Source organism: Eumetopias jubatus, unplaced genomic scaffold (assembly GCF_037043125.1).
Source record: "Eumetopias jubatus isolate StellerSeaLion01/CBP00866 unplaced genomic scaffold, mEumJub1_p1.0 scaffold_15, whole genome shotgun sequence".
NCBI classification, from domain to species: domain Eukaryota; kingdom Metazoa; phylum Chordata; class Mammalia; order Carnivora; family Otariidae; genus Eumetopias; species Eumetopias jubatus.
Window position 1 is genome coordinate 42,107,947 of NW_028274821.1, and position 19,682 is coordinate 42,127,628.

At 38.5% G+C, this 19,682-nt stretch overlaps 1 protein-coding gene across 2 annotated transcripts in view; it reads left to right on the forward strand.

The window, feature by feature from the left end:
- The window catches only part of CCDC171 (coiled-coil domain containing 171), a 314,512-nt gene that overhangs the window by 228,866 nt on the left and 65,964 nt on the right, over window positions 1-19,682 (forward strand). For both annotated transcript variants that reach the window (XM_028107327.1, XM_088018937.1), the window contains one exon: window positions 7,691-7,822. In XM_028107327.1, coding sequence (XP_027963128.1) covers window positions 7,691-7,822 — 132 coding nt within the window. The remainder of the gene's footprint in view (window positions 1-7,690; window positions 7,823-19,682) is intronic.

The window sequence follows — 19,682 nt, forward strand, 5'->3', positions numbered from 1 at the left end:
GCTTTGGAAATACCCGAGTTTGAGGTAATGTGGAGTGATCAGCAGGATATGTGAGTCTGGACCTAAGGGAAAAAGTCAGGCTAAACATAAGGGTTTGAGACTGATTAACATAATACTCTCTGGCAAAGAAAGAAGGCAGCGTAGGCATTGACGGGAGAAACAAGACATTATAGATAAATGGAAGGCTAACAAATGCATTTTGAGAGATTAATTATGCCACTAGAGTTTGGAGTCCTTGAGGGATGGAATTCTGTCTCCTTAATTTTTATATCCTCAGCATCTATCACAGTGCCTGGTACCCAGTAGGCACTTAATGAATGTTTGTTGAATGAGTCAAATTCTACCATCACCCAGTCCCTAAACAAAGCTGAAGCCATCTCTAGATTTCAATGGAGGTCTTGCTGATATTGCTTTATTTATTTGATAGCTAAAAATAGCATGTGTATTTATTCTGCCTAATCAAAAGCTAGAGGAGAAAGCCTAAATTTGATTGTAAGAATGTCCCTAGGAAAGAGAGGTATGCTAGCAAGGAATTTACAGGGTGTAATAGTCCTGTTGCAACCTGTTTTTATCTGGTTAGACTCCTATGAAGTAGAAAGATGAGAACTTCTTTTGTTAGAGTGGTTTGTGGAATAGATTAGAGTCAAACAGAATCTGACAGGTGAAGACACTGTCTTACCAAATCTTTAAATATGATTTTATAATCTTATCTTAGAGATGGTTAACCCAAATATTTGATAATACATAGTTATCTTATGATTTTTAGTTTTCAGTGAATTTATAAGGAATAGAAACACCACAGAATAACTTTTAATTTCTAGAACTGACAGTATTTTAAAAGTCAAAATATGATTTAATGCATCTAAAAACCCAGTGGTTTTTAGACTTGTTAGTGACTCTGTAAATGTTACTTGTGGTCTTTGAACTCGTGTGCATTCTTAGTTTCTGGATCCCGGGTCTGAGGATCAGCTGTGCAGGACATACGGGTGTTGGCACAGTTGGCTTGCTGATGACAACTCTGTCCATATAGCTGTCTTGTGTGTCATCATTCATATTGTTCAGTGTCATTCTGACCTAGCCAAGCTAAAAATGGTACTCCAGCTCAAGAGGGATTTAAAAACCTTGACAAACTAAAGATAAGACACTACAGAATGTCATGTACGTGTGCATAACAGGTTTTAACCTAAACACATCTAAATAGCTAATTTCAGTTGTGCCTTGGCCTTTATCCTTTGGAATAATTTCCCCTCGGAAAGAAAATATCTCCGTGTGGAGGACTGTTAACAATTCATAAACTTATTTCTCTATTCTCAAGTATGGGTTTTGTGTTTGTTTAAATAGCTCAAGGGCACAGTAATCTATCTGTGGGGTGCATTCTATGGTATATAACCTACACCATAGATTTATCAAGCTGTCTAGCGCCTTTATAAGATGTCCATGATCAAATCACCCTGTCCTCCAGCTTGATAATTTGATTTGAGGGCCCCGTTTTTCAGATCCTTAATTGGGATGTAGCCAGCTTGCTAATTTGATTCAAGAGATCCATTTTCTCGGTCCATAATTGGGATGTGACTATTAATGTGTGGGGTGGTGGTGGTGGTGGATTTGTCCTCTTTTTCTGGTGACAGCAGCAGGCAGTCATGGGAGTGTGCTGGCTCTGCTCCAGAGCTGTAGGTTAGGTTAAATACACTGCCAGCAAGAGAAGGCTAGTTTCTCACTTCCTTCTTTTCAAATGATGAGTGCCTGTGTTGGCTGCAACGTCAGTGGAGTGCCCGCTTCTGCGGAGCGCCAGGGTCTCCTTCCCATGGGTGTGGAGCACAGCAGGAAAGGTTGCATGTGTCTTGGGACCTCATAGCTGGGGAATCTTCCGTGTGAGATGGTGACACTGTATAAGGATGATTGCTGCGCAGGTAACTTGTTTCTCAGTGTAACTGTGTGTGTGTGTGTGTATGTGTGTGTGTGTGTGTGTGTGTGTGTGTGTGTGTCAGGCTGTGGGAGAAAGAAAACATGAATGAATGAGAATGCCCTCAGGCCCAGGGGGAAACTACTGAGGAAAATAAGGATGTTTGAATAATAGTCTCCATTACTTCTCACAAAACTACTTTTATGAAACTTACACATTTTTGCTAAGATTGCCAGACAAGGGACCAAGGCAAGGTAAAGGTAAAAAAAAATAGTATTGTTGTTTAGGTAGAGAAATGGAAGATTACCAAAATCCTAAGCGATTTCCCCAACTATTAACTATTCATTATAGATATTGAGAGGCGTTGGGATTTAGTGCTAAGAGCACTGCACTCAACATCCCCAATATTAGGGATGGTGATGACTGTTTCACAAGGTGGATGGCAGAATCAAGGGAGGTAGTGTGAAGAGTACTCTGAGAAGCATAAAGTACTTTTGGAAGTACCAACTACTAATAGGATTATTACTCTCTCCATTTCATTAATTAAACAGTTAAGGAAAAGGTAACAGACAGAGGAAAATATCCATTCAGATGTAACTATTCGATCCATGAATGTCGTCTCCATTGTGTTCACAAGCTTGAAGCCCTGCTTCTCTCAGTAGGCACATACCAGAGTTCTGGAGCTGCTAATGATCTTTTTTATCATATTCTCTCTTTCTCCTGCCTTGTAGAATTTGTGAGTTTGGAATGACATTCTTATTTGATCACATACTTACTATGAGCCTCTGTATGCACAGTGTTTTTCTTGCTACCAGTGTTATTACAGAGTTACCTCTGGCTAGTGCCCTTCTCTGTCTGTTTACAAAAGGCTCTCCAGTATGCCTATTCTACTTGTTTAGCCAAATTTTATGTTGATTAGGTATTAGAGTACGTGCCAGGAAAGTTAGACCCAGTCATGTTGCATACCAGACTACATAAAACTTGAAAATATATCAGGAGATAGTACACTTATTTTATGAAACTCTTGGAAAAAAGAAGCCAGGAAGTGTCTGTGAAATGCAACCCTGTGTTACTGATAGAAGGTTGGCCCGCTAGAAATTGTTCAGATAGTCTCTGGTGAAATGTGGTTATTTAAAATACCTTGAAGGCAGAGGATGGCCAACATTTTCTGTAAAGGGTCAGATAGTAAATATTTTAGGCTTTGTGGACCATATGGTCTCTGTCTCAACTCTCCAATTCTGTCACGGTAGCAGGAAAGCAGCCAAAAAACAATAGGTAAATGAATGGGTGTCATGTGTTCCAATAAAACTTTATTTACAATAATGTGCGGTGGGCTGGATTCGGTTCCCAGGCTGCAGTGTGCCAAGTGCACACTGCTCTCTGGTGCGGAGGTTGAAAGATAGTGTGCAAGCTGCTCTAGGGTAGGATGAAAAAGAGAATAAAGAGAAAAAGGAAAGCCATAAGGAATCCGTGGGGGTGGAAGGAAGGGCAGAGGAGGGCGTGGGACAGAAGGCAGGGATGTGGAAACAAAGTAGAACATGAACATGGAGTGATAAAGGAGGTTACAGGAAACGCTGTAGAGGTCTCTCTACTTGATGACACTGTCTGTGGTCAGAGTGTTGATTTTGAAGCAATGGATGCCATACTAGATTGGAGTAAGTAAAATTTTAGGCAGATCAAGGGTATGATGTGAAATCCTAATTATCACTTACTTTTCCCAGACGTTTAAGATTTGGGCACTGTACGTATCTTTTTATGTGATAAGCATATCTGCATTTCCATCTACAATCTGACTACTTCTTCCTTAGTGTAGAAACACAGCTTAGTGCCACATTTCATAAGTGTGTGTGTGTGTGTGTGTGTGTGTGTGTGTGTGTGGTTTTTTTTTTTTTTTAATTTGGAACATTAGGTCCAGAGGGATTTTTAGCTGTGCGTGATACAACATGCAGGTTCACGTTCTGAGAGCTGAGCAGTTTTTCCAAAAATGACTAATGTAATCTCATACTTGGTATGTCCACCAGGAAGAGCTTTTTTTGTGTTATGGTGGAAGTACAGAAAATTAGAAAACAGATTGGCGGCTTGTGAGTAAAGGCCAATCAGTGGAATAGGAACGTGGATCTTCTGAACCACTTCAATCTGGAACTTGAGTGTGAGGATAAAATAAATAGATATTTCATACCAATGTTTTGACTTCTTAGAAAGTTTCATTTATTTTTCTCTATCCACCTCTTTTTTCTCTTGTGTCTTATAGCATATCTGTTAGAAATATGTGCTTTCTGAAAGTATGTAATAGGAAAGGGAGAAATCAAACTACTTTCCTAAAAATCAAAATTTCAGAGTGTAGTAATAGAGGTGTGTTTTCTTTGTCAAAATATTATGAAATTGAACAGTTGTATAGAATATTATAAAAATGTATGCAACTTGGCAAATGAGATTTATGTTGTGAAGTTGTATGAAAAAATTCGTTATATGTTAAGTATGAACTGTTACCCATTTTGAAATAGAAAAATATTATATATATTTTATCAGTCACAGCTATAAATAAATCACAGTGAAAAGGGTATAGAATCTTAATTAAAGGATGAATGACGATGTGCTGTAACAGAATTAAAGTCTGACTTTTGAAATTACAATTTCAAATTAATTTGAAATTTGAAATTATCATTTAATGTATAGAAAGGTGACAATGGTGGTTTTAATCTTAGTTCACACTAAAATCTGTACTTTAAAAGGTGAGCCTACTTCTGTTAGGGAAAAAAGTGATTTTACTATTCTAATATTGTTGCTTCAGAATTCTTTTGACAGTAAAGAAATTTATTTTAGATTCTCATGTTTTGAAAGGTATTTATATCCAATGGGCAGTGTTTCCCAAAGAAATTTCACTTATCTCTTTTCTGATTTTGGTTACTTTATTCTCAGGCTGCCTGTTCTGTGTTTTTCATGAACAGATTTAATGCAATAAGGAGAGAACCTTTTTTCTTACTGTTCTGGGTTGGCTCTCTTTCCCGTTTATCCTTGTTCACACCCTGAAATTCAGACTTGCTTTCTGCGCTCTTCTGAACAGTCTCATCTTTCACCCTTCATGTTTTCCTGTTCCTTGTCACCTTCCCTTCCTGCTTCTTTGCTGCATGGTTGTAATTTTACTTGTCCTGTGTCACTGTTTTGTCTTCTCTCAACATACTGCTTTCACTCCTTGTACCCCTGAAGATAAAAGAATTCCTAGCCGATCCTTTTTCAAGAGTGAGAAAAAACTTTTCCTAGAAATATTTGGAGAACATTTTGGATGCCTTCTCTCAAAGTTCTGGCTTAATTTAAAAGTGGAATCAACTCTTAAAATGTAGTAGAAATATTTGTGGTATTATATCTGTTATGTAGCCCTATCTCTTGATGGCACTGTCCACAATCTCAACACATCATTTATAATTAAATGAAAGTATTAACACACACATATTCAAATAATGTAATTATGATGCCCGTTATTCGATTTAGCAAAATAACTGCATTTTGAGGCTTTCCCCCCATCTAATATAAAGAATGATTTAACTTGGCAAATTAAATAATGTTGTAGTGAGAATGTTAATTTGGTAAGAAGTCACAGGTTTAACTGCCAAATGCCCCAGCTTAATATTGTTCAGCGAGTTTATTTAGAGACTATAAAATGTGGCTTACTGTTCCTGTATGTCAAGCTTCACAGTTGAAATCTGGTGCCTGATAATCATCGGGTTCAAGGACCTCCAGTGCTGGAACTGTGTTGTGGATTATACCTACGTTGCTTATGGTCCTCCCTCCCCCTTTGCCTGTATTAGCAATCTGCTTTTGTACTTTGACTTCCAGGATTTCCCTAGTGAATTTTGTCACAGAAAAAAGAGAATCATCAATATCGCAGTTAAACTTGACTTTCAAAGCTAATAGTATCTCATTTGGGGGCTCAAATTTAATAAATTTTCTTTGATTCTGGGTGAGTTTTTAAACATCAAACAATGAATTGGCCAGGGTACAGTAAAATATTTAGATCTATTGACTATGGTTCAGAAGGGTAGAAGGCAAAACACTAGTGGTTTGATGTTGATAAATTCTCAGTACCTTAATCCACATTAATGTTTTCTTTTATCTGAGTGTGCATTGGTGACCAAAAAAAAGCAGGAGAAGGTATCTGTATATATAAAATATAAAACCTAAAGCAAATACATTTATAAAATATGATTTATTTTGTTATGTTAAGCAAGTTAAAAGCATTCTCCTCCTGACTAAAGACTCTGGAGAATGTTTGTTAGAGATAAATACACATTCTGAATTGGGACTCCAGTGTGCATACAGTACTCACACCATTATAAAAATTGCATTACAGTGTATGTTTTATAGCATACACTTTGACATTCACTTACTGACAGAAATTCTGCTCAACTTGGGAGTATAAAGATTTTTATAACCGTAGATTAGCATGAACAATTAAAGATGTTGTCAGATGTTTGTGTGTGTTTGCTAGTATAAGGAAACCCTATGCAGTGTGATAGTTCATTCATAAAATAAGAAATAATTCAAACAGGCTTTAGAAGCTTCCCAAGTAGAACAGAAAAGTGAAGGAGAGGTTTGCGATCCTGTGCTGTTGCCAAGTTACATTAGAAGTTGCTCAGGGAAAAGTAGGGATGTAGATACATATATTTGAGCAATTAGTGTTATTTTTTATAGTTATCCCATTCTTGACCTTTACTATTTCATCAGAAGCACTTTTGATCCTGTGGCTTTAAGCTAGTTGCATAATATTTATCCAGTATATGGTAGCAAAGAGATACATTTTTAAAACCAAGTCAGGCATAGGGAAAGTTAGAAAATGTGCCTACGTATGAAATCTACTATCGTTAAACTGTATAATTAAAAACGAAAGCTCACTGATCTTATGGAAAACTAAACTGAAAATTTTAAGGCTCTTATTAAGTTTGGAAATTAAAAATGAAAACAGATCTGTTTCTGAGCATTTTCTTTATCTATGTATAGTATGTGGGGAGTAGTTTCTCATTTGTCCAGAAGGTGGCAGTGTAATATCAACTGCCTGTGATACTTCTACTGGCTAGAGAATTTGGTATTTCTCCTGGATCTGTGATATGTTTGTATTGTTACCTTTCCGAATACTTAAAATATAGTACAAATACCGCTGATTTTATTCGTTATCTTATTTAGAAGTTGCGTGACTGAGTTGGTTTATATGTATTTAATCGTTAAGACTCAAGTTTAGTAAGAAGGAAATGGGCAAATAAACCTTGGACTGGTATATTTTTAAGTCTCCTTGTGTGTTGAGTATATTTGTTTTTATTCCAGGATACATATTATTGAAGTTTTCTTTTCAAAGACTAGCACCTAATAGCTATCTTGTCTAATATATATTAGTTAATACCAGTTAAATGAAACATGTTATTAAGAAAGTGATAATAATTAGGAGATGGCTGTTTGTTTTCGATTTTGTGGGTATTTTTTTCCTTCTTCCTTTTTTTCTTTTGAGGGTGGAACAGTGAAAAAATAATTCAAAACCTCTTGATCAGAAGAGCTCCAGTGACTCTTCTTCCCTCCCTCATTTCAAGCAGGAGGATGCTTTTTCTTCTTAACATTCTCCCCCAGCACTCTGAATTAGAGATTTATTTGCAACGAAAAATCAATTAGTCCTAAATTTATTCATGGATTTCAGGTCCAGCGATCAATGCAAGTCCACTCAGTGGGCTCAAGGGGACCCAGTTCATCCCAGTTAATGTGTCTGAAGGGGAATTACCATTGATGCTGTTTTTTTCCCTTTAGGTCAGAGATCAGATCTCGCTGTCACGGACTACGGCAAGTAGGAATGACTTCACCCTGCAGCTACCCAAACTGCACCTGGAGACCTTTGCAATGGAGGGGCTCAAGGGCGGGCCAGAGGTGGTAGCGTGCCAGGTTAGAGTCTAAATAACATTGTTTGCTCCTGAGATGTATGGAAAAATAAATTGCACTAACTGGAGAGAATGAAAGCCTCCAAGTATTGTGAATAACTTAAAGGAGATGCAAATAATTTCTCTTAATTTTTCTCCCACCGTGGAACACTATTTCACAAATAATTGTTTTTTCTCACAGCCTCGAAATAGCCTATTAAATAATCTAGATATATATATATATATATATATTTTTTTTTACCAAGGAAAGATATGTGTTTTATAGCTAAATACAGTATGTAAAGAACATGCTTTCCTGTCAGCAGAGGACAATAAGACACAAGGCTGTTATCCTTTTAAGCCCATCTCAATTTGTAGCGCTTATTGTTTTAAAATAAATCACTTTCGATAAAATTATCAGGAGAGATATTTGAAAATTTTCAATGTTAATTCCAGAGGAGAGCCAACATTTCATATGTGGCAATGTAATTTAAGCAACTGTGGAACCAAACTGTACTTTGCATTGAAGAGCATTTATTTACTCTTAATTTTTAGTTTTAATGAATAGCATAATATGTGCAAACTGGGTTATTTCATTTATAAAACTCAAAGCTCCAAATCGTGAACCCCCAAGTAACTTTAAAATAAACTTAATAAAGAAAATCTTTTCAAAAACATACTCATTTTCAGATGCTGCAGATATCTTTCTAATCGAGGCTCCTACTGGGTTATTGTGAGCATTTTTTTTTTCCTTAGGGTTAGGACAGTTTTTTAATTGGACAAAACAAAATTCGATATGTGCTTTATTCACCTTTTAATGCCCAATGCCTTTTCTAGAGAAACCTATCAACATTATGTAAACTGCAGGAAGTCTGATATTTCAAAAGAGCTTGTTCTTGTTCAGTAGCAGTCCAGATTTTTCAGTGTATCTGAAAGAGAGGTATCTCCTAAAACTCACATTCTGTTTCACATTTTGAGGTTTAAAATAAACTTTATCATTCTTTAATTTATGACCCCGTGAAATTTTAATTTTGTACAAAATTAATGTCAGTCCAAGTGGGGCTATGTTAATTTTTTCTACTTGCTCCATAACCTAATTTAATTTGTTATTAGTATCCAAATTAATGCTCTACAAAGAAAAATACTCATTTTCTTTCATTAGATTGTCTATCAATATATTTAAAATATATATGTGATTTAAAACTAAGCATAAAATACTTTTATTTTCAGTTATAGGCTAAAATATTTTTATTTTCAGTTATAGGCTGGAATACTGTACCATTATTTAGTACAAGATTAAGATGTACATTTTAAATTTGATTACCATTATTTATGAATTCATTGTAACCACAAATACAATGTGATTTGAGATTTTTCTAGTGGCTGTAAAAGAATCCTTTACTTGGCTATCCTGATTCACAATCTCAGAGGGCTTAGTACTCGTCATAATTCACAAATAAAGACTTCCCCTATAGATTTGGGTAATTTGGAAAGAGACTGATCCTCAGATGCCATATTTTGGGGGAAAAGTACAAGCTCTCTATGGTTCTGACATCAGTGAATAGCGAGAAGGAAATGTAGAAATCCCTATTTCAAACTGCTGTCTTTTCCGAGTTATAATAAAAATACTTACACACATCACCAATACCTAAACACTTGGGCACATTTTGCATTGACATATTGTGATGTACATTGCAGGTTAGTCATAGATATTGTAGTTTAGTATTCCATGCAGAGAAGAACACGTGATTTGGACCATAATAGTGTTTTTTACACGGACACACAGACACAGAGAGACACACAGACACACTCACAGAATTCGTGATATGCTTTGGAGTACTTTGAGAAGAAAGGCCCTGTAGTATCAACGACCTTAATTTTAATATGAATAGCTACCATTTCAGTGAGCATTTACTACGAATGAGATATCATGCTTAGTTCTTTAAATACATCATGTTGTTTAATTTTCACAATGGATTGTAAATATGGCGTTATCTGTCAAATGATAGACGGCTTCGTTTCCATTTTATAACTGAAAAACAGCGACCACAACAGGTAACTCCTCAGATCAACAGCAAGTAATTGGCAGGGCCCAGAGCCTGAATTCAAGTGTAGGTGTGTTTGACTGCAAAGCCTGAACTGGTAAAATCTGACACTAGAAGAAAATCTAGACACTCATGGTAAATGGTAAGCATACAGCCTTTGAGATGTACAGTGGGATTTTCCTTCCATCTAGAAAATATACATTATGCCTCTGTGTAAGATGTAGGTCATAGTTTATGCTATGTTGTGGACAGATTCACAGATAAAAAAATTTGTTTCCATGCGACAGGCTAATATTATGGAACGCTACTTTTCACCTTTTTGCAGTCTATAAATATGTATATTTATGCTTAGTGGGACCACATATTTAGGAATTCAGTATTTGTTTCACTTGTAGTCTGTGCTGATAAGTGGACTGTTTAGAGCACACGTCCTTTGATCATGTCAAGGAGAGGATGACTGTGTGGGGCGTGGTGGTTGATGACCATTTGGCAAACCCATGCCACCATCCTTTGGAGCCGTGGGAGCCGTCACTGTCTGTCTTTTCCAGCACGGGAAGCTCTGTTACAGGTATAACCCTGGATGGAAGGAAGAACAGTGAGTGAAGAAGAGCGTGAGTGGAGGGCAAAGAGGATTACCCTTTCTCTCCAGTCTGGAGGAGCGTGTGACCGATGCGTTCCTACAGGAGAAAACTCGGTTCAGAAAAATCTAGTCTCTGAGCTCTGGTAGCTTTTAGCCTCAATTCTCTCAAAAAAGCATAGTCCTACCAATTTCTCAGGCTTGTAGGAGGACCGAATGAGGCAATGCATGTAGAGAACATGGTGCCTAGCACGAAGAGAGCAAGGCAGTGTCTGGGGGCTGTTATGATTGCAGCCATTATGGGGCCCTTGTCGAGATGAAGTTCGCAACAGAAACTTGTTTTCATTACTTTTAAGGGTGTGTGTGTGTGTGTGTGTGTGTGTGTGTGTGTGTGTGTATGTGTGTTTTATTTGGAAGAATGGTTATTTAGGATCTTTTTCTCTGTATCTTCCATTTGGTTCTTCTACTCTTCCTTATTTCTTGTTTCTTCCAAAGCTTTAAATAATTTTGATTAAGATCCACATTAGCTCCCTATTTACTTTTCCATGTTATCTGATGTTGCAGTGGGGCCATGTCTCCAATGAAACCCTTTGTCTAAGCTCCTATGGCAGGTGCAGAACTATCATTACCTGTGCTTTTATCTCCCAAATAATAGTGTATCGTTCTACTAGAAAAAAATTAAAACACCTAGATTAGACAAGTTAGCTTTAGCTGAAAAGTCCAGTGCAACGTGAATGCAGAGGACTTTGGCATAAAAAATATTCTGCCCATATTTTATAAAGATAGTACCTGTTACTCATTATCTTATACTTCTTATTGTTTTTTCCCCAATAATGAGGATATGCAATGCATTTAATATCTGGCAGTTATTAGCAGGCATGTGATAAATGTTTGTGTCTCTACCCTCATTCAAAAATAAACAACAAAGAACAATATCAAGAGTTAACATTTGTTGAGTACTTTTTCTGTACCAGTTACTTCGCTAAGCATTTTACATTTACTATCTCACTTCATTCCCACAATAGCCCATATGAATAAGTGCTCTGATTTTATCTATTTTATAAAGGAAGGAGCTAAAGTTTATTGAGATGCAGTAAATTGCTAAAGGTTACATATCCAGTGAATAGGGTCCATTCATGCTTTTAATCTTGCCTTTCTGTCTTTTGTAAACCATGGCTGTGTGTATGTGTGTATGTGCTTTAAGATGGTCAAGAGGGGCAAAGAATAAAGGTAGGGTGTGTCTGTAGAATACAATTTCACGTGTGAGGAAATAGTGGAGAGAATAGAAATCCAAAAGAAGCCAACTGGGAAAGTTACTTACAGTGTGTATTTCGGCCTCTTCATCTGTGAAATGGAGATCAGAAGTCTCTGACTCATCATGTTTGTGTGATGATTCAAGGGGTTAGCACATCTAAAGTGCTCAGAGTGACAGGTATATTGTAAACACTCGGTGTCTCTTAGCTGTCCATGGCCAGGAACCCTTCACTGTTTTGTTCACTGTGGCATTATTCTTTAGGATAAATAAGTGGAGTGGCTGCATCTAAGGTTATGCACATTCTAAGGCTGTGATACACATTTCCCAGTTGTCCCTGGAAAAGACTTCCAGTTTACTCGAAATGACTTCTCTTAGCCCTTTAGTTTCTTTCTTAAAGTATGGGTCTTTATCTTCCATTACTAAAGGGAAGTGTTATCTTCTTTTTTTTTTAAATTTTTTATTGTTATGTTAATCACCATATATTACATCATTTGTTTTGGTGTAGTGTTCCATGATTCATTGTTTGCTCATAACACCCAGTGCTCCATGCAGAATGTGTCCTCTTTAATACCCATCACCAGGCTAACCCATCCCCCTACCCTCCTCCCCTCTAGAAACCTCAGTTTGTTTTTCAGAGTCCATCATCTCTCCTGGTTCGTCTCCCCCTCTGACTTACTCCCCTTCATTCTTCCTCTCCTGCTATCTTCTTCTTTTTCTTTTTTCTTAAAATATGTTACGTTATTTGTTTCAGAAGTACAGATCTGTGATTCAACAGTCTTACACAATTCACAGCGCTCACCGTAGCACATACCCTCCCCAATGTCTATCACCCAGCCACCCCATCCCTCCCACCCCCGACCACTCCAGCAACCCTCAGTTTGTTCCTGAGATTAAGAATTCCTCATATCAGTGAGGTCATATGATACATGTCTTTCTCTGATTGACTTATTTCACTCAGCATAACACCCTCCAGTTCCATCCACGTCGTTGCAAATGGCAAGCTCTCATTCCTTTTGATGGCTGCATAATATTCCATTGTGTATATATACCACATCTTCTTTATCCATTCATCTGTCGATGGACACCTTGGCTCTTTTCACAGTTTGCCTATTGTGGACATTGCTGCTATAAACATCGGGGTGCACGTAGCCCTTCTGGTCCCTACATTTGTATCTTTGTGGTAAATACCCAGTAGTGCAATTGCTGGATCGAATGGTAGCTCTAATTTCAACTGTTTGAGGAACCTCCATACTGTTTTCCAGAGTGGTTGCGCCAGCTTGCATTCCCACCAACAGTGTAGGAGGGTTCCCCTTTCTCCACATCCCCGCCAACATCTGTCGTTCCCTGACTTGTTAATTTTAGCCATTCTGACGGGTGTGAGGTGGTATCTCATTGAGGTTTTGATTTGGATTTCCCTGATGCCCAGCAATGTTGAGCACTTTTTCATGTGTCTGTTGGCCATTTGGATGTCTTCTTTGGAAAAATGTCTGTTCATGTCTTCTGCCCATTTCTTGATTCGATTATTTGTTCTTTGGGTGTTGAGTTTGATAAGTTCTTGATAGATTTTGGATACTAGCCCTTTATCTGATATGTCATTTGCAAATATTTTCTCCCATTCTGTCGGTTGTCTTTTGGTTTTGTGGACTGTTTCTTTTGCTGTGCAAAAGCTTTTTATCTTGATGAAATCCCAATAGTTCATTTTTGCCCTGGCTTCCCGTGCCTTTGGTGATGTTTCTAGGAAGAAGTTGCTGCGGCTGAGGACGAAGAGGTTGCTACCTGTGTTCTCCTTTAGGATTTTGATGGACTCCTGTCTCACGTTTAGGTTTTTCAACCATTTGGAGTCTATTTTTGTGTGTGGTGTAAGGAAATGGTCCAGTTTCATTCTTCTGCATGTGGCTGTCCAATTTTCCCAACACCATTTGTTGAAGAGACTGTCTTTTTTCCATTGGACATTCTTTCCTGCTTTGTCAAAGATAAGTTGACCATAGAGTTGAGGGTCCATTTCTGGGCTCTCGATTCTGTTCCATTGATCTATGTGTCTGTTTTTGTGCCAGTACCATACTGTCTTGATGATGACAGCTTTGTAATAGAGCTGGAAGTCCGGAATTGTGATGCCGCCAGCTTTGCTTTTCTTTTTCAATATTCCTCTGGCTATTCGGGGTCTCTTCTGGTTCCATACAAATTTTAGGATTATTTGTTCCATTTCTTTGAAAAAAGTGGATGGTATTTTCATGGGGATTGCATTGAATGTGTAGATTGCTCTAGGTAGCATTGACATCTTCACAATGTTGGTTCTCCCAATCCCTGAGCATGGAACGTTTTTCCATTTCTTTGTGTCTTCTTCAATTTCTTTCCTAAGTATTTTATAGTTTTCTGAGTACACATCCTTTGCCTCTTTGGTTAAATTTATTCCTAGGTATCTTATGGTTTTGGGTGCAATTGTGAATGGGATCGACTCCTTGATTTGTCTCTCTTCTGTCTTGTTGTTGGTGTATAGGAATGCCACTGATTTCTGTGCATTGATTTTATATCCTGCGACTTGACTGAATTCCTGTATGAGTTCTAGGAGTTTTGGGGTGGAGTCTTTTGGGTTTTCCACATAAAGTATCATATCATCTGCAAAGAGTGAGAGTTTGACTTCCTCTTTGCCGATTTGGATGCCTTTGATTTCTTTTTGTTGTCTGATTGCTGTGGCTAGGACTTCTAATACTATGTTGAATAGCAGTGGTGAGAGTGGACATCCCTGCCGCGTTCCTGACCTTAGGGGAAAAGCTCTCAGCTTTTCCCCATTGAGAATGATATTCGCTGTAGGTTTTTCGTAGATGGCTTTTATGATATTGAGGTATGTACCCTCTATCCCTATACTCTGAAGAGTTTTGATCAAGAAAGGATGCTGTACTTTGTCAAATGCTTTTTCTGCATCTATTGAGAGGATCATATGATTCTTGTTCTTTCTTTTGTTAATGTATTGTATCACGTTGATTGATTTGCGGATGTTGAACCAGGCTTGCAGCCCAGGGACAAATCCCACTTGGTCGTGGTGAATAATCCTTTTAATGTACTGTTCGATCCTATTGGCTAGTATTTTGGTGAGAATTTTTGCATTCACGTTCATCAAGGATATTGGTCTGTAATTCTCCTTTTTGATGGGGTCTTTGTCTGGTTTTGGGATCAAGGTAATGGTGGCCTCATAAAATGAATTTGGAAGTTTTCCTTCCATTTCTATGTTTTGGAACAGTTTCAGGAGAATAGGTGTTAATTCTTCTTTAAATGTCTGATAGAATTCCCCTGGGAAGCCATCTGGCCCTGGGCTTTTGTTTCTTGGGAGATTTTTGATGACTGCTTCAATTTCCTTAATGGTTATAGGTCTGTTCAGGTTTTCTGTTTCTTCCTGGTTCAGTTTTGGTAGTTGATACATCTCTAGGAATGCACCCATTTCTTCCAGGTTATCTAATTTGCTGGCATAGAGTTGCTCATAATATGTTCTTATAATTGTTTGTATTTCTTTGGTTTTGGTTGTGATCTCTCCTCTTTCATTCATGATTTTGTTGATTTGGGTCATTTCTCTTTTCTTTTTGATCAGTCTGGCCAGGGGTTTATCAATCTTGTTAATTCTTTCAAAGAACCAGCTCCTAGTTTCGTGGATCTGTTCTACTGTTCTTTTGGTTTCTAGTTCATTGATTTCTGCTCTGATCTTTATTATTTCTCTTCTCCTGCTGGGTTTAGGCTTTATTTGCTGTTCTTTCTCCAGCTCCTTTAGGTGAAGCGTTAGGTTGTGTATTTGAGACCTTTCTTGTTTCTTGAGAAAGGCTTGTATTGCTATGTACTTTCCTCTTAGGACTGCCTTTGCTGTATCCCAATGATTTTGGACAGTTGTGTTTTCATTTTCATTGTTTTCCATGAATTTTTTTAATTCTTCTTTAATTTCCTGGTTGACCCATTCATTCTTTAGTAGGATGCTCTTTAGCCTCCATATATTTGAGTTGTTTCCGACTTTCCTCTTGTGATTGAGTTCTAGTTTCAAAGCATTGTGGTCTGAAAATATGCAGGGAATGATCCCAATCTTTTGGTACCGGTTGAGACCTGATTTGTGACCTAGGATGTGATCCATTCTGGAGAATGTTCCATGGGCACTAGAGAAGAATGTGTATTCCGTTGCTTTGGGATGGAATGTTCCGAATATGTCTGTGAAGTCCATTTGGTCCAGTGTGTCATTTAAAGTCTTTATTTCCTTGTTGATCTTTTGCTTAGATTATCTGTCCATTTCAGTCAGGCGGGTGTTAAAGTCCTCACTATTATTGTATTGTTGTCAATGTGTTTCTTTGCTTTTGTTATTAATTGCCTTATATAATTGGCTGCTCCCATGTTCGGGGCATAGATTTTACAATTGTTAGATCTTCTTGTTGGATAGACCCTTTAAGTAGGATATAGTGTCCTTCCTCATCTCTTATTACAGTCTTTGTTTTAAAATCTAGTTTGTCTGATATAAGGATTGCCACCCCAGCTTTCTTTTGGTGTCCATTAGCATGGTAAATGGTTTTCCACCCCCTCACTTTCAATCTGGGGGTGTCTTTGGGTCTAAAATTAGTCTCTTGCAGACAGCATATTGATGGGTCTTGTTTTTTAATCCAATCTGATAGCCTGTGTCTTTTGATTGGGGCATTTAGCTCATTTACATTCAGGGTAACTATTGAAAGGTATGAATTTAGTGCCATTGTATTGCCTGTAAGGTGACTGTTACTGTATGTTGTCTGTGTTCCTTTCTGATCTTTGCTGCTTTTAGCCTCTCTCTTTGCTTAGAGGACCCCTTTCAATATTTCTTGGAGGGCTGGTTTCATGTTTGCAAATTCCTTTAGTTTTTGTTTGTTCTGGAAGCTTTTTATCTCTCCTTCTATTTTCAATGACAGCCTAGCTGGATATAGTATTCTTGGCTGCATATTTTTCTCGTTTAGTGCTCTGAAGATATCTTGCCAGTACTTTCTGGCCTGCCAGGTCTCTGTGGATAGGTCTGTTGCCAATCTAATATTTTTACCATTGTAGGTTACATATCTCTTCTCCCGAGCTGCTTTCAGGATTTTCTCTTTGTCTCTGAGACTCGTAAGTTTTACTATTAGATGTCGGGGTGTTGACCTATTATTATTGATTTTGAGAGGGCTTCTCTGTGCCTCCTGGATTTTGATGCCTGTTTCCTTCCTCACATTAGGGAAGTTCTCTGCTATTATTTGCTCCAATATACCTTCTGCCCCTCTCTCTCTTTCTTCTTCTTCTGGGATCCCAATTATTCTAATGTTGTTTCGTCTTATCGTATCACTTATCTCTCGAATTCTGCCCTCGTGATCCTGTAGTTGTTTCTCTCTCTTTTTCTCAGCCTCTTTATTTTCCATCATTTGGTCTTCTATATCACTGATTCTCTCTTCTGCCTCATTTATCCTAGCAGTTAGTGCCCCCATTTTTGATTGCACCTCATCAATAGCCTTTTTGATTTCGACTTGGTTAGATTTTAGTTCTTTTATTTCTCCAGAAAGGGTTTCTCTAATAACTTCCACGCTTTTTTCAAGCCCAGCTAGTATCTTTAAAGTCATGATTCTGAACTCTAGGTCCGACATCGTACTAATGTCCGTATTGAGTAGGTCCCTGGCTGACGGTACTACCTCTTGTTCTTTTTGCTGAGGTGATTTTTTTCATCTTGTCATTTTGTCCAGAGGAGAATAGATGAATGAGAGAACAAAATGCTAACAGGTTTACAATGTCCCCAGCAATTATACTGTATACAAATCAGAAAAGACCGGAAACCAGGGGAAAAGACAGGGAAAGAAAGAAAAAAGAAAGAGAAAAAAAAAAGAAAAAAGATAAAAACAAAAACAGAACAATACAAAAAAAAGCAGAATGTGATCAAATATGATCAGGCTAGTGCATAGATCAGTGCTACACACTAGATTTTGGGCGTATTTTGGTCTGTTAGAAAAAAGTGCCTCCTAAAATTTTAAAGGAAGAAAGACATATATGTACAAAATAAGGGTTGATACAATGAAGGGACAGAAGATGACTGTAAAGATGAAAATTATAAAAGATTTTATAAAAGGACTTGATAAGTTGCTTGAAAAAAGAAAGAAGATTTAAAAAAAAAAGAAAAAAGGGAGAGAATGTGATCAGGCAGGAGACTAGAACAGAGCCCTACACTAGTGATTTAGGGTATATTTTTATCTGTTAGAAGAAACTGTATCTCAAAATTTTAAAGAGAGTACAACTTATATATGTATGCCAAAAATAAGGGTAACTATGAAGGGATAAAATATGACTCTAAAAATGAAAAATAAAAAATGTTTTTTTTTTTTTTAAAAGAGGTTGATAAGATGTTGGTTGAAAAAGGGAAAAAGAAAAAAAAAACAGTTAACAAAAATTAACTTTGATGAACTAATGAATCATGGTAAAAAAAAAGCCATGAATTCTATGTGCAGTATTCCCCTAGCGCTGGAGTTCTCCCGTTCTCCTTGATCGGTAAACTTGGTCTTGGCTTGCTGGCTGTTCGTGCTGATCTTCTGGGGGAGGGGCCTGTTGCTGTGGTTTCCAAATGTCTTTGCCGGAGGCTGAATTGCCCCGCCCTTGTCGGTCCGGGCTAAGCAAGCTGCTGGGGTTTGATCTCAGGAGCTTTTGTTCCCTGCAAGCTCTCCGTACAGCCTTGGAGGACCAGGGCAAAAATGGTGGCCTCCCAGTCTCCACCCGGAGGAGCTGAGAACTCGGGGCCCCGCTCCTCAGTGCGCCCCCAGAGAAAAGCAGTCACTCCCGTGTCCCCGGTCTCCGGCCGCACTCCGTGCTCACCCGGCCTGTGACCGAGCGTTGCTATCTCTGGCACCCGACCCCGTGTGGAGTCTCCAAACCCAGCAGATCCCTGCGGTGCGTTCCCGCGCCGCTCCTCCCCGGGAAGGAAGGGGAGTCTCCCCAGATCTGCCGCTTGTTGGGTCCCTGCTGCAGGAGCAGTGGCCTGACTGGGCCGCGGATCACAGTTTATGGCAACCCCAAGCTGAGAGTCCGCGCCTCGGCTCCGTCTCTGCAGCCGGCTTCCCCGCTCCGATACCTGGGAGCTCTGGCGCACTCAGGCTCCCCCGGTCTTTCTGTGACCCCAAGGGTCCTGAGACCACACTGTCGCGGGAGGATTCCACCCCCTGCTTAGCCACTGGAGCGACCTCCCTCCGCGGAGCTGACTTCTAAAAGGTCCGATTTTGTGCTCCGCGGCTCTATCACTTGCCAGAAGCGGCCGACGGAGGCCCCTCCCCCGCCGTCTGTCCTCCCGAATATTGCCTCGGATTCACTTCTCCGCACGTCCTACCTTCCAGTAAGTGGTCGCTTCTCTGTTCAGAGAGTTGTTGCTACTCTCCTCTTTGATCTCCTGTTGAGTTCGTAGGTGTTCAGAATGGTTTGATCCCTATTCAGCTGAATTCCTGAGACCAGACGAAATCTAGGTCTCCTACTCCTCCGCCATCTTGCTCCGCCCCCCGTGTTATCTTCTTCTTATAATTTAGATCTTCCCTGATTTTCAGATATCCATTTTTAGTCGGTTGTTAACTTACAGAGTTGCCAGGGTTCGGTCTAAGAGTCTCCATGGGGAGGTAAAGGGAATATAGCGTATGACTGCTGTTTGTTTCACAGGTACTGTTTTTCATTCATTTCTGGGTGCATAATGCTGCTTTGAATGTTTGAGATTATTAGAAATCTGACCTTTTTGGTAAGTGGGATCATTTTAGTGATAAGGTATCAAAAAGATTTGGAGGTTATCTAAAGTTGTTATCTATGAGAGTTTGTGCCACTCTCTTTAAATTCTAAAATCAAAATAACTTTTAAATTAAAAAACATAAAATGGTTTTAGACTTAGGTTGTGGGATCAAATAGAATGTTGAAATGCTACCGTCTTCAAAGGTTAGAAGGTAGTGTCCAGAGAAGAGAAGAGGTGTTTGTTAGGGAAAGACAGTTAACTGGAAAAATCATACAGTTCATCTGAGAATAAATGCAT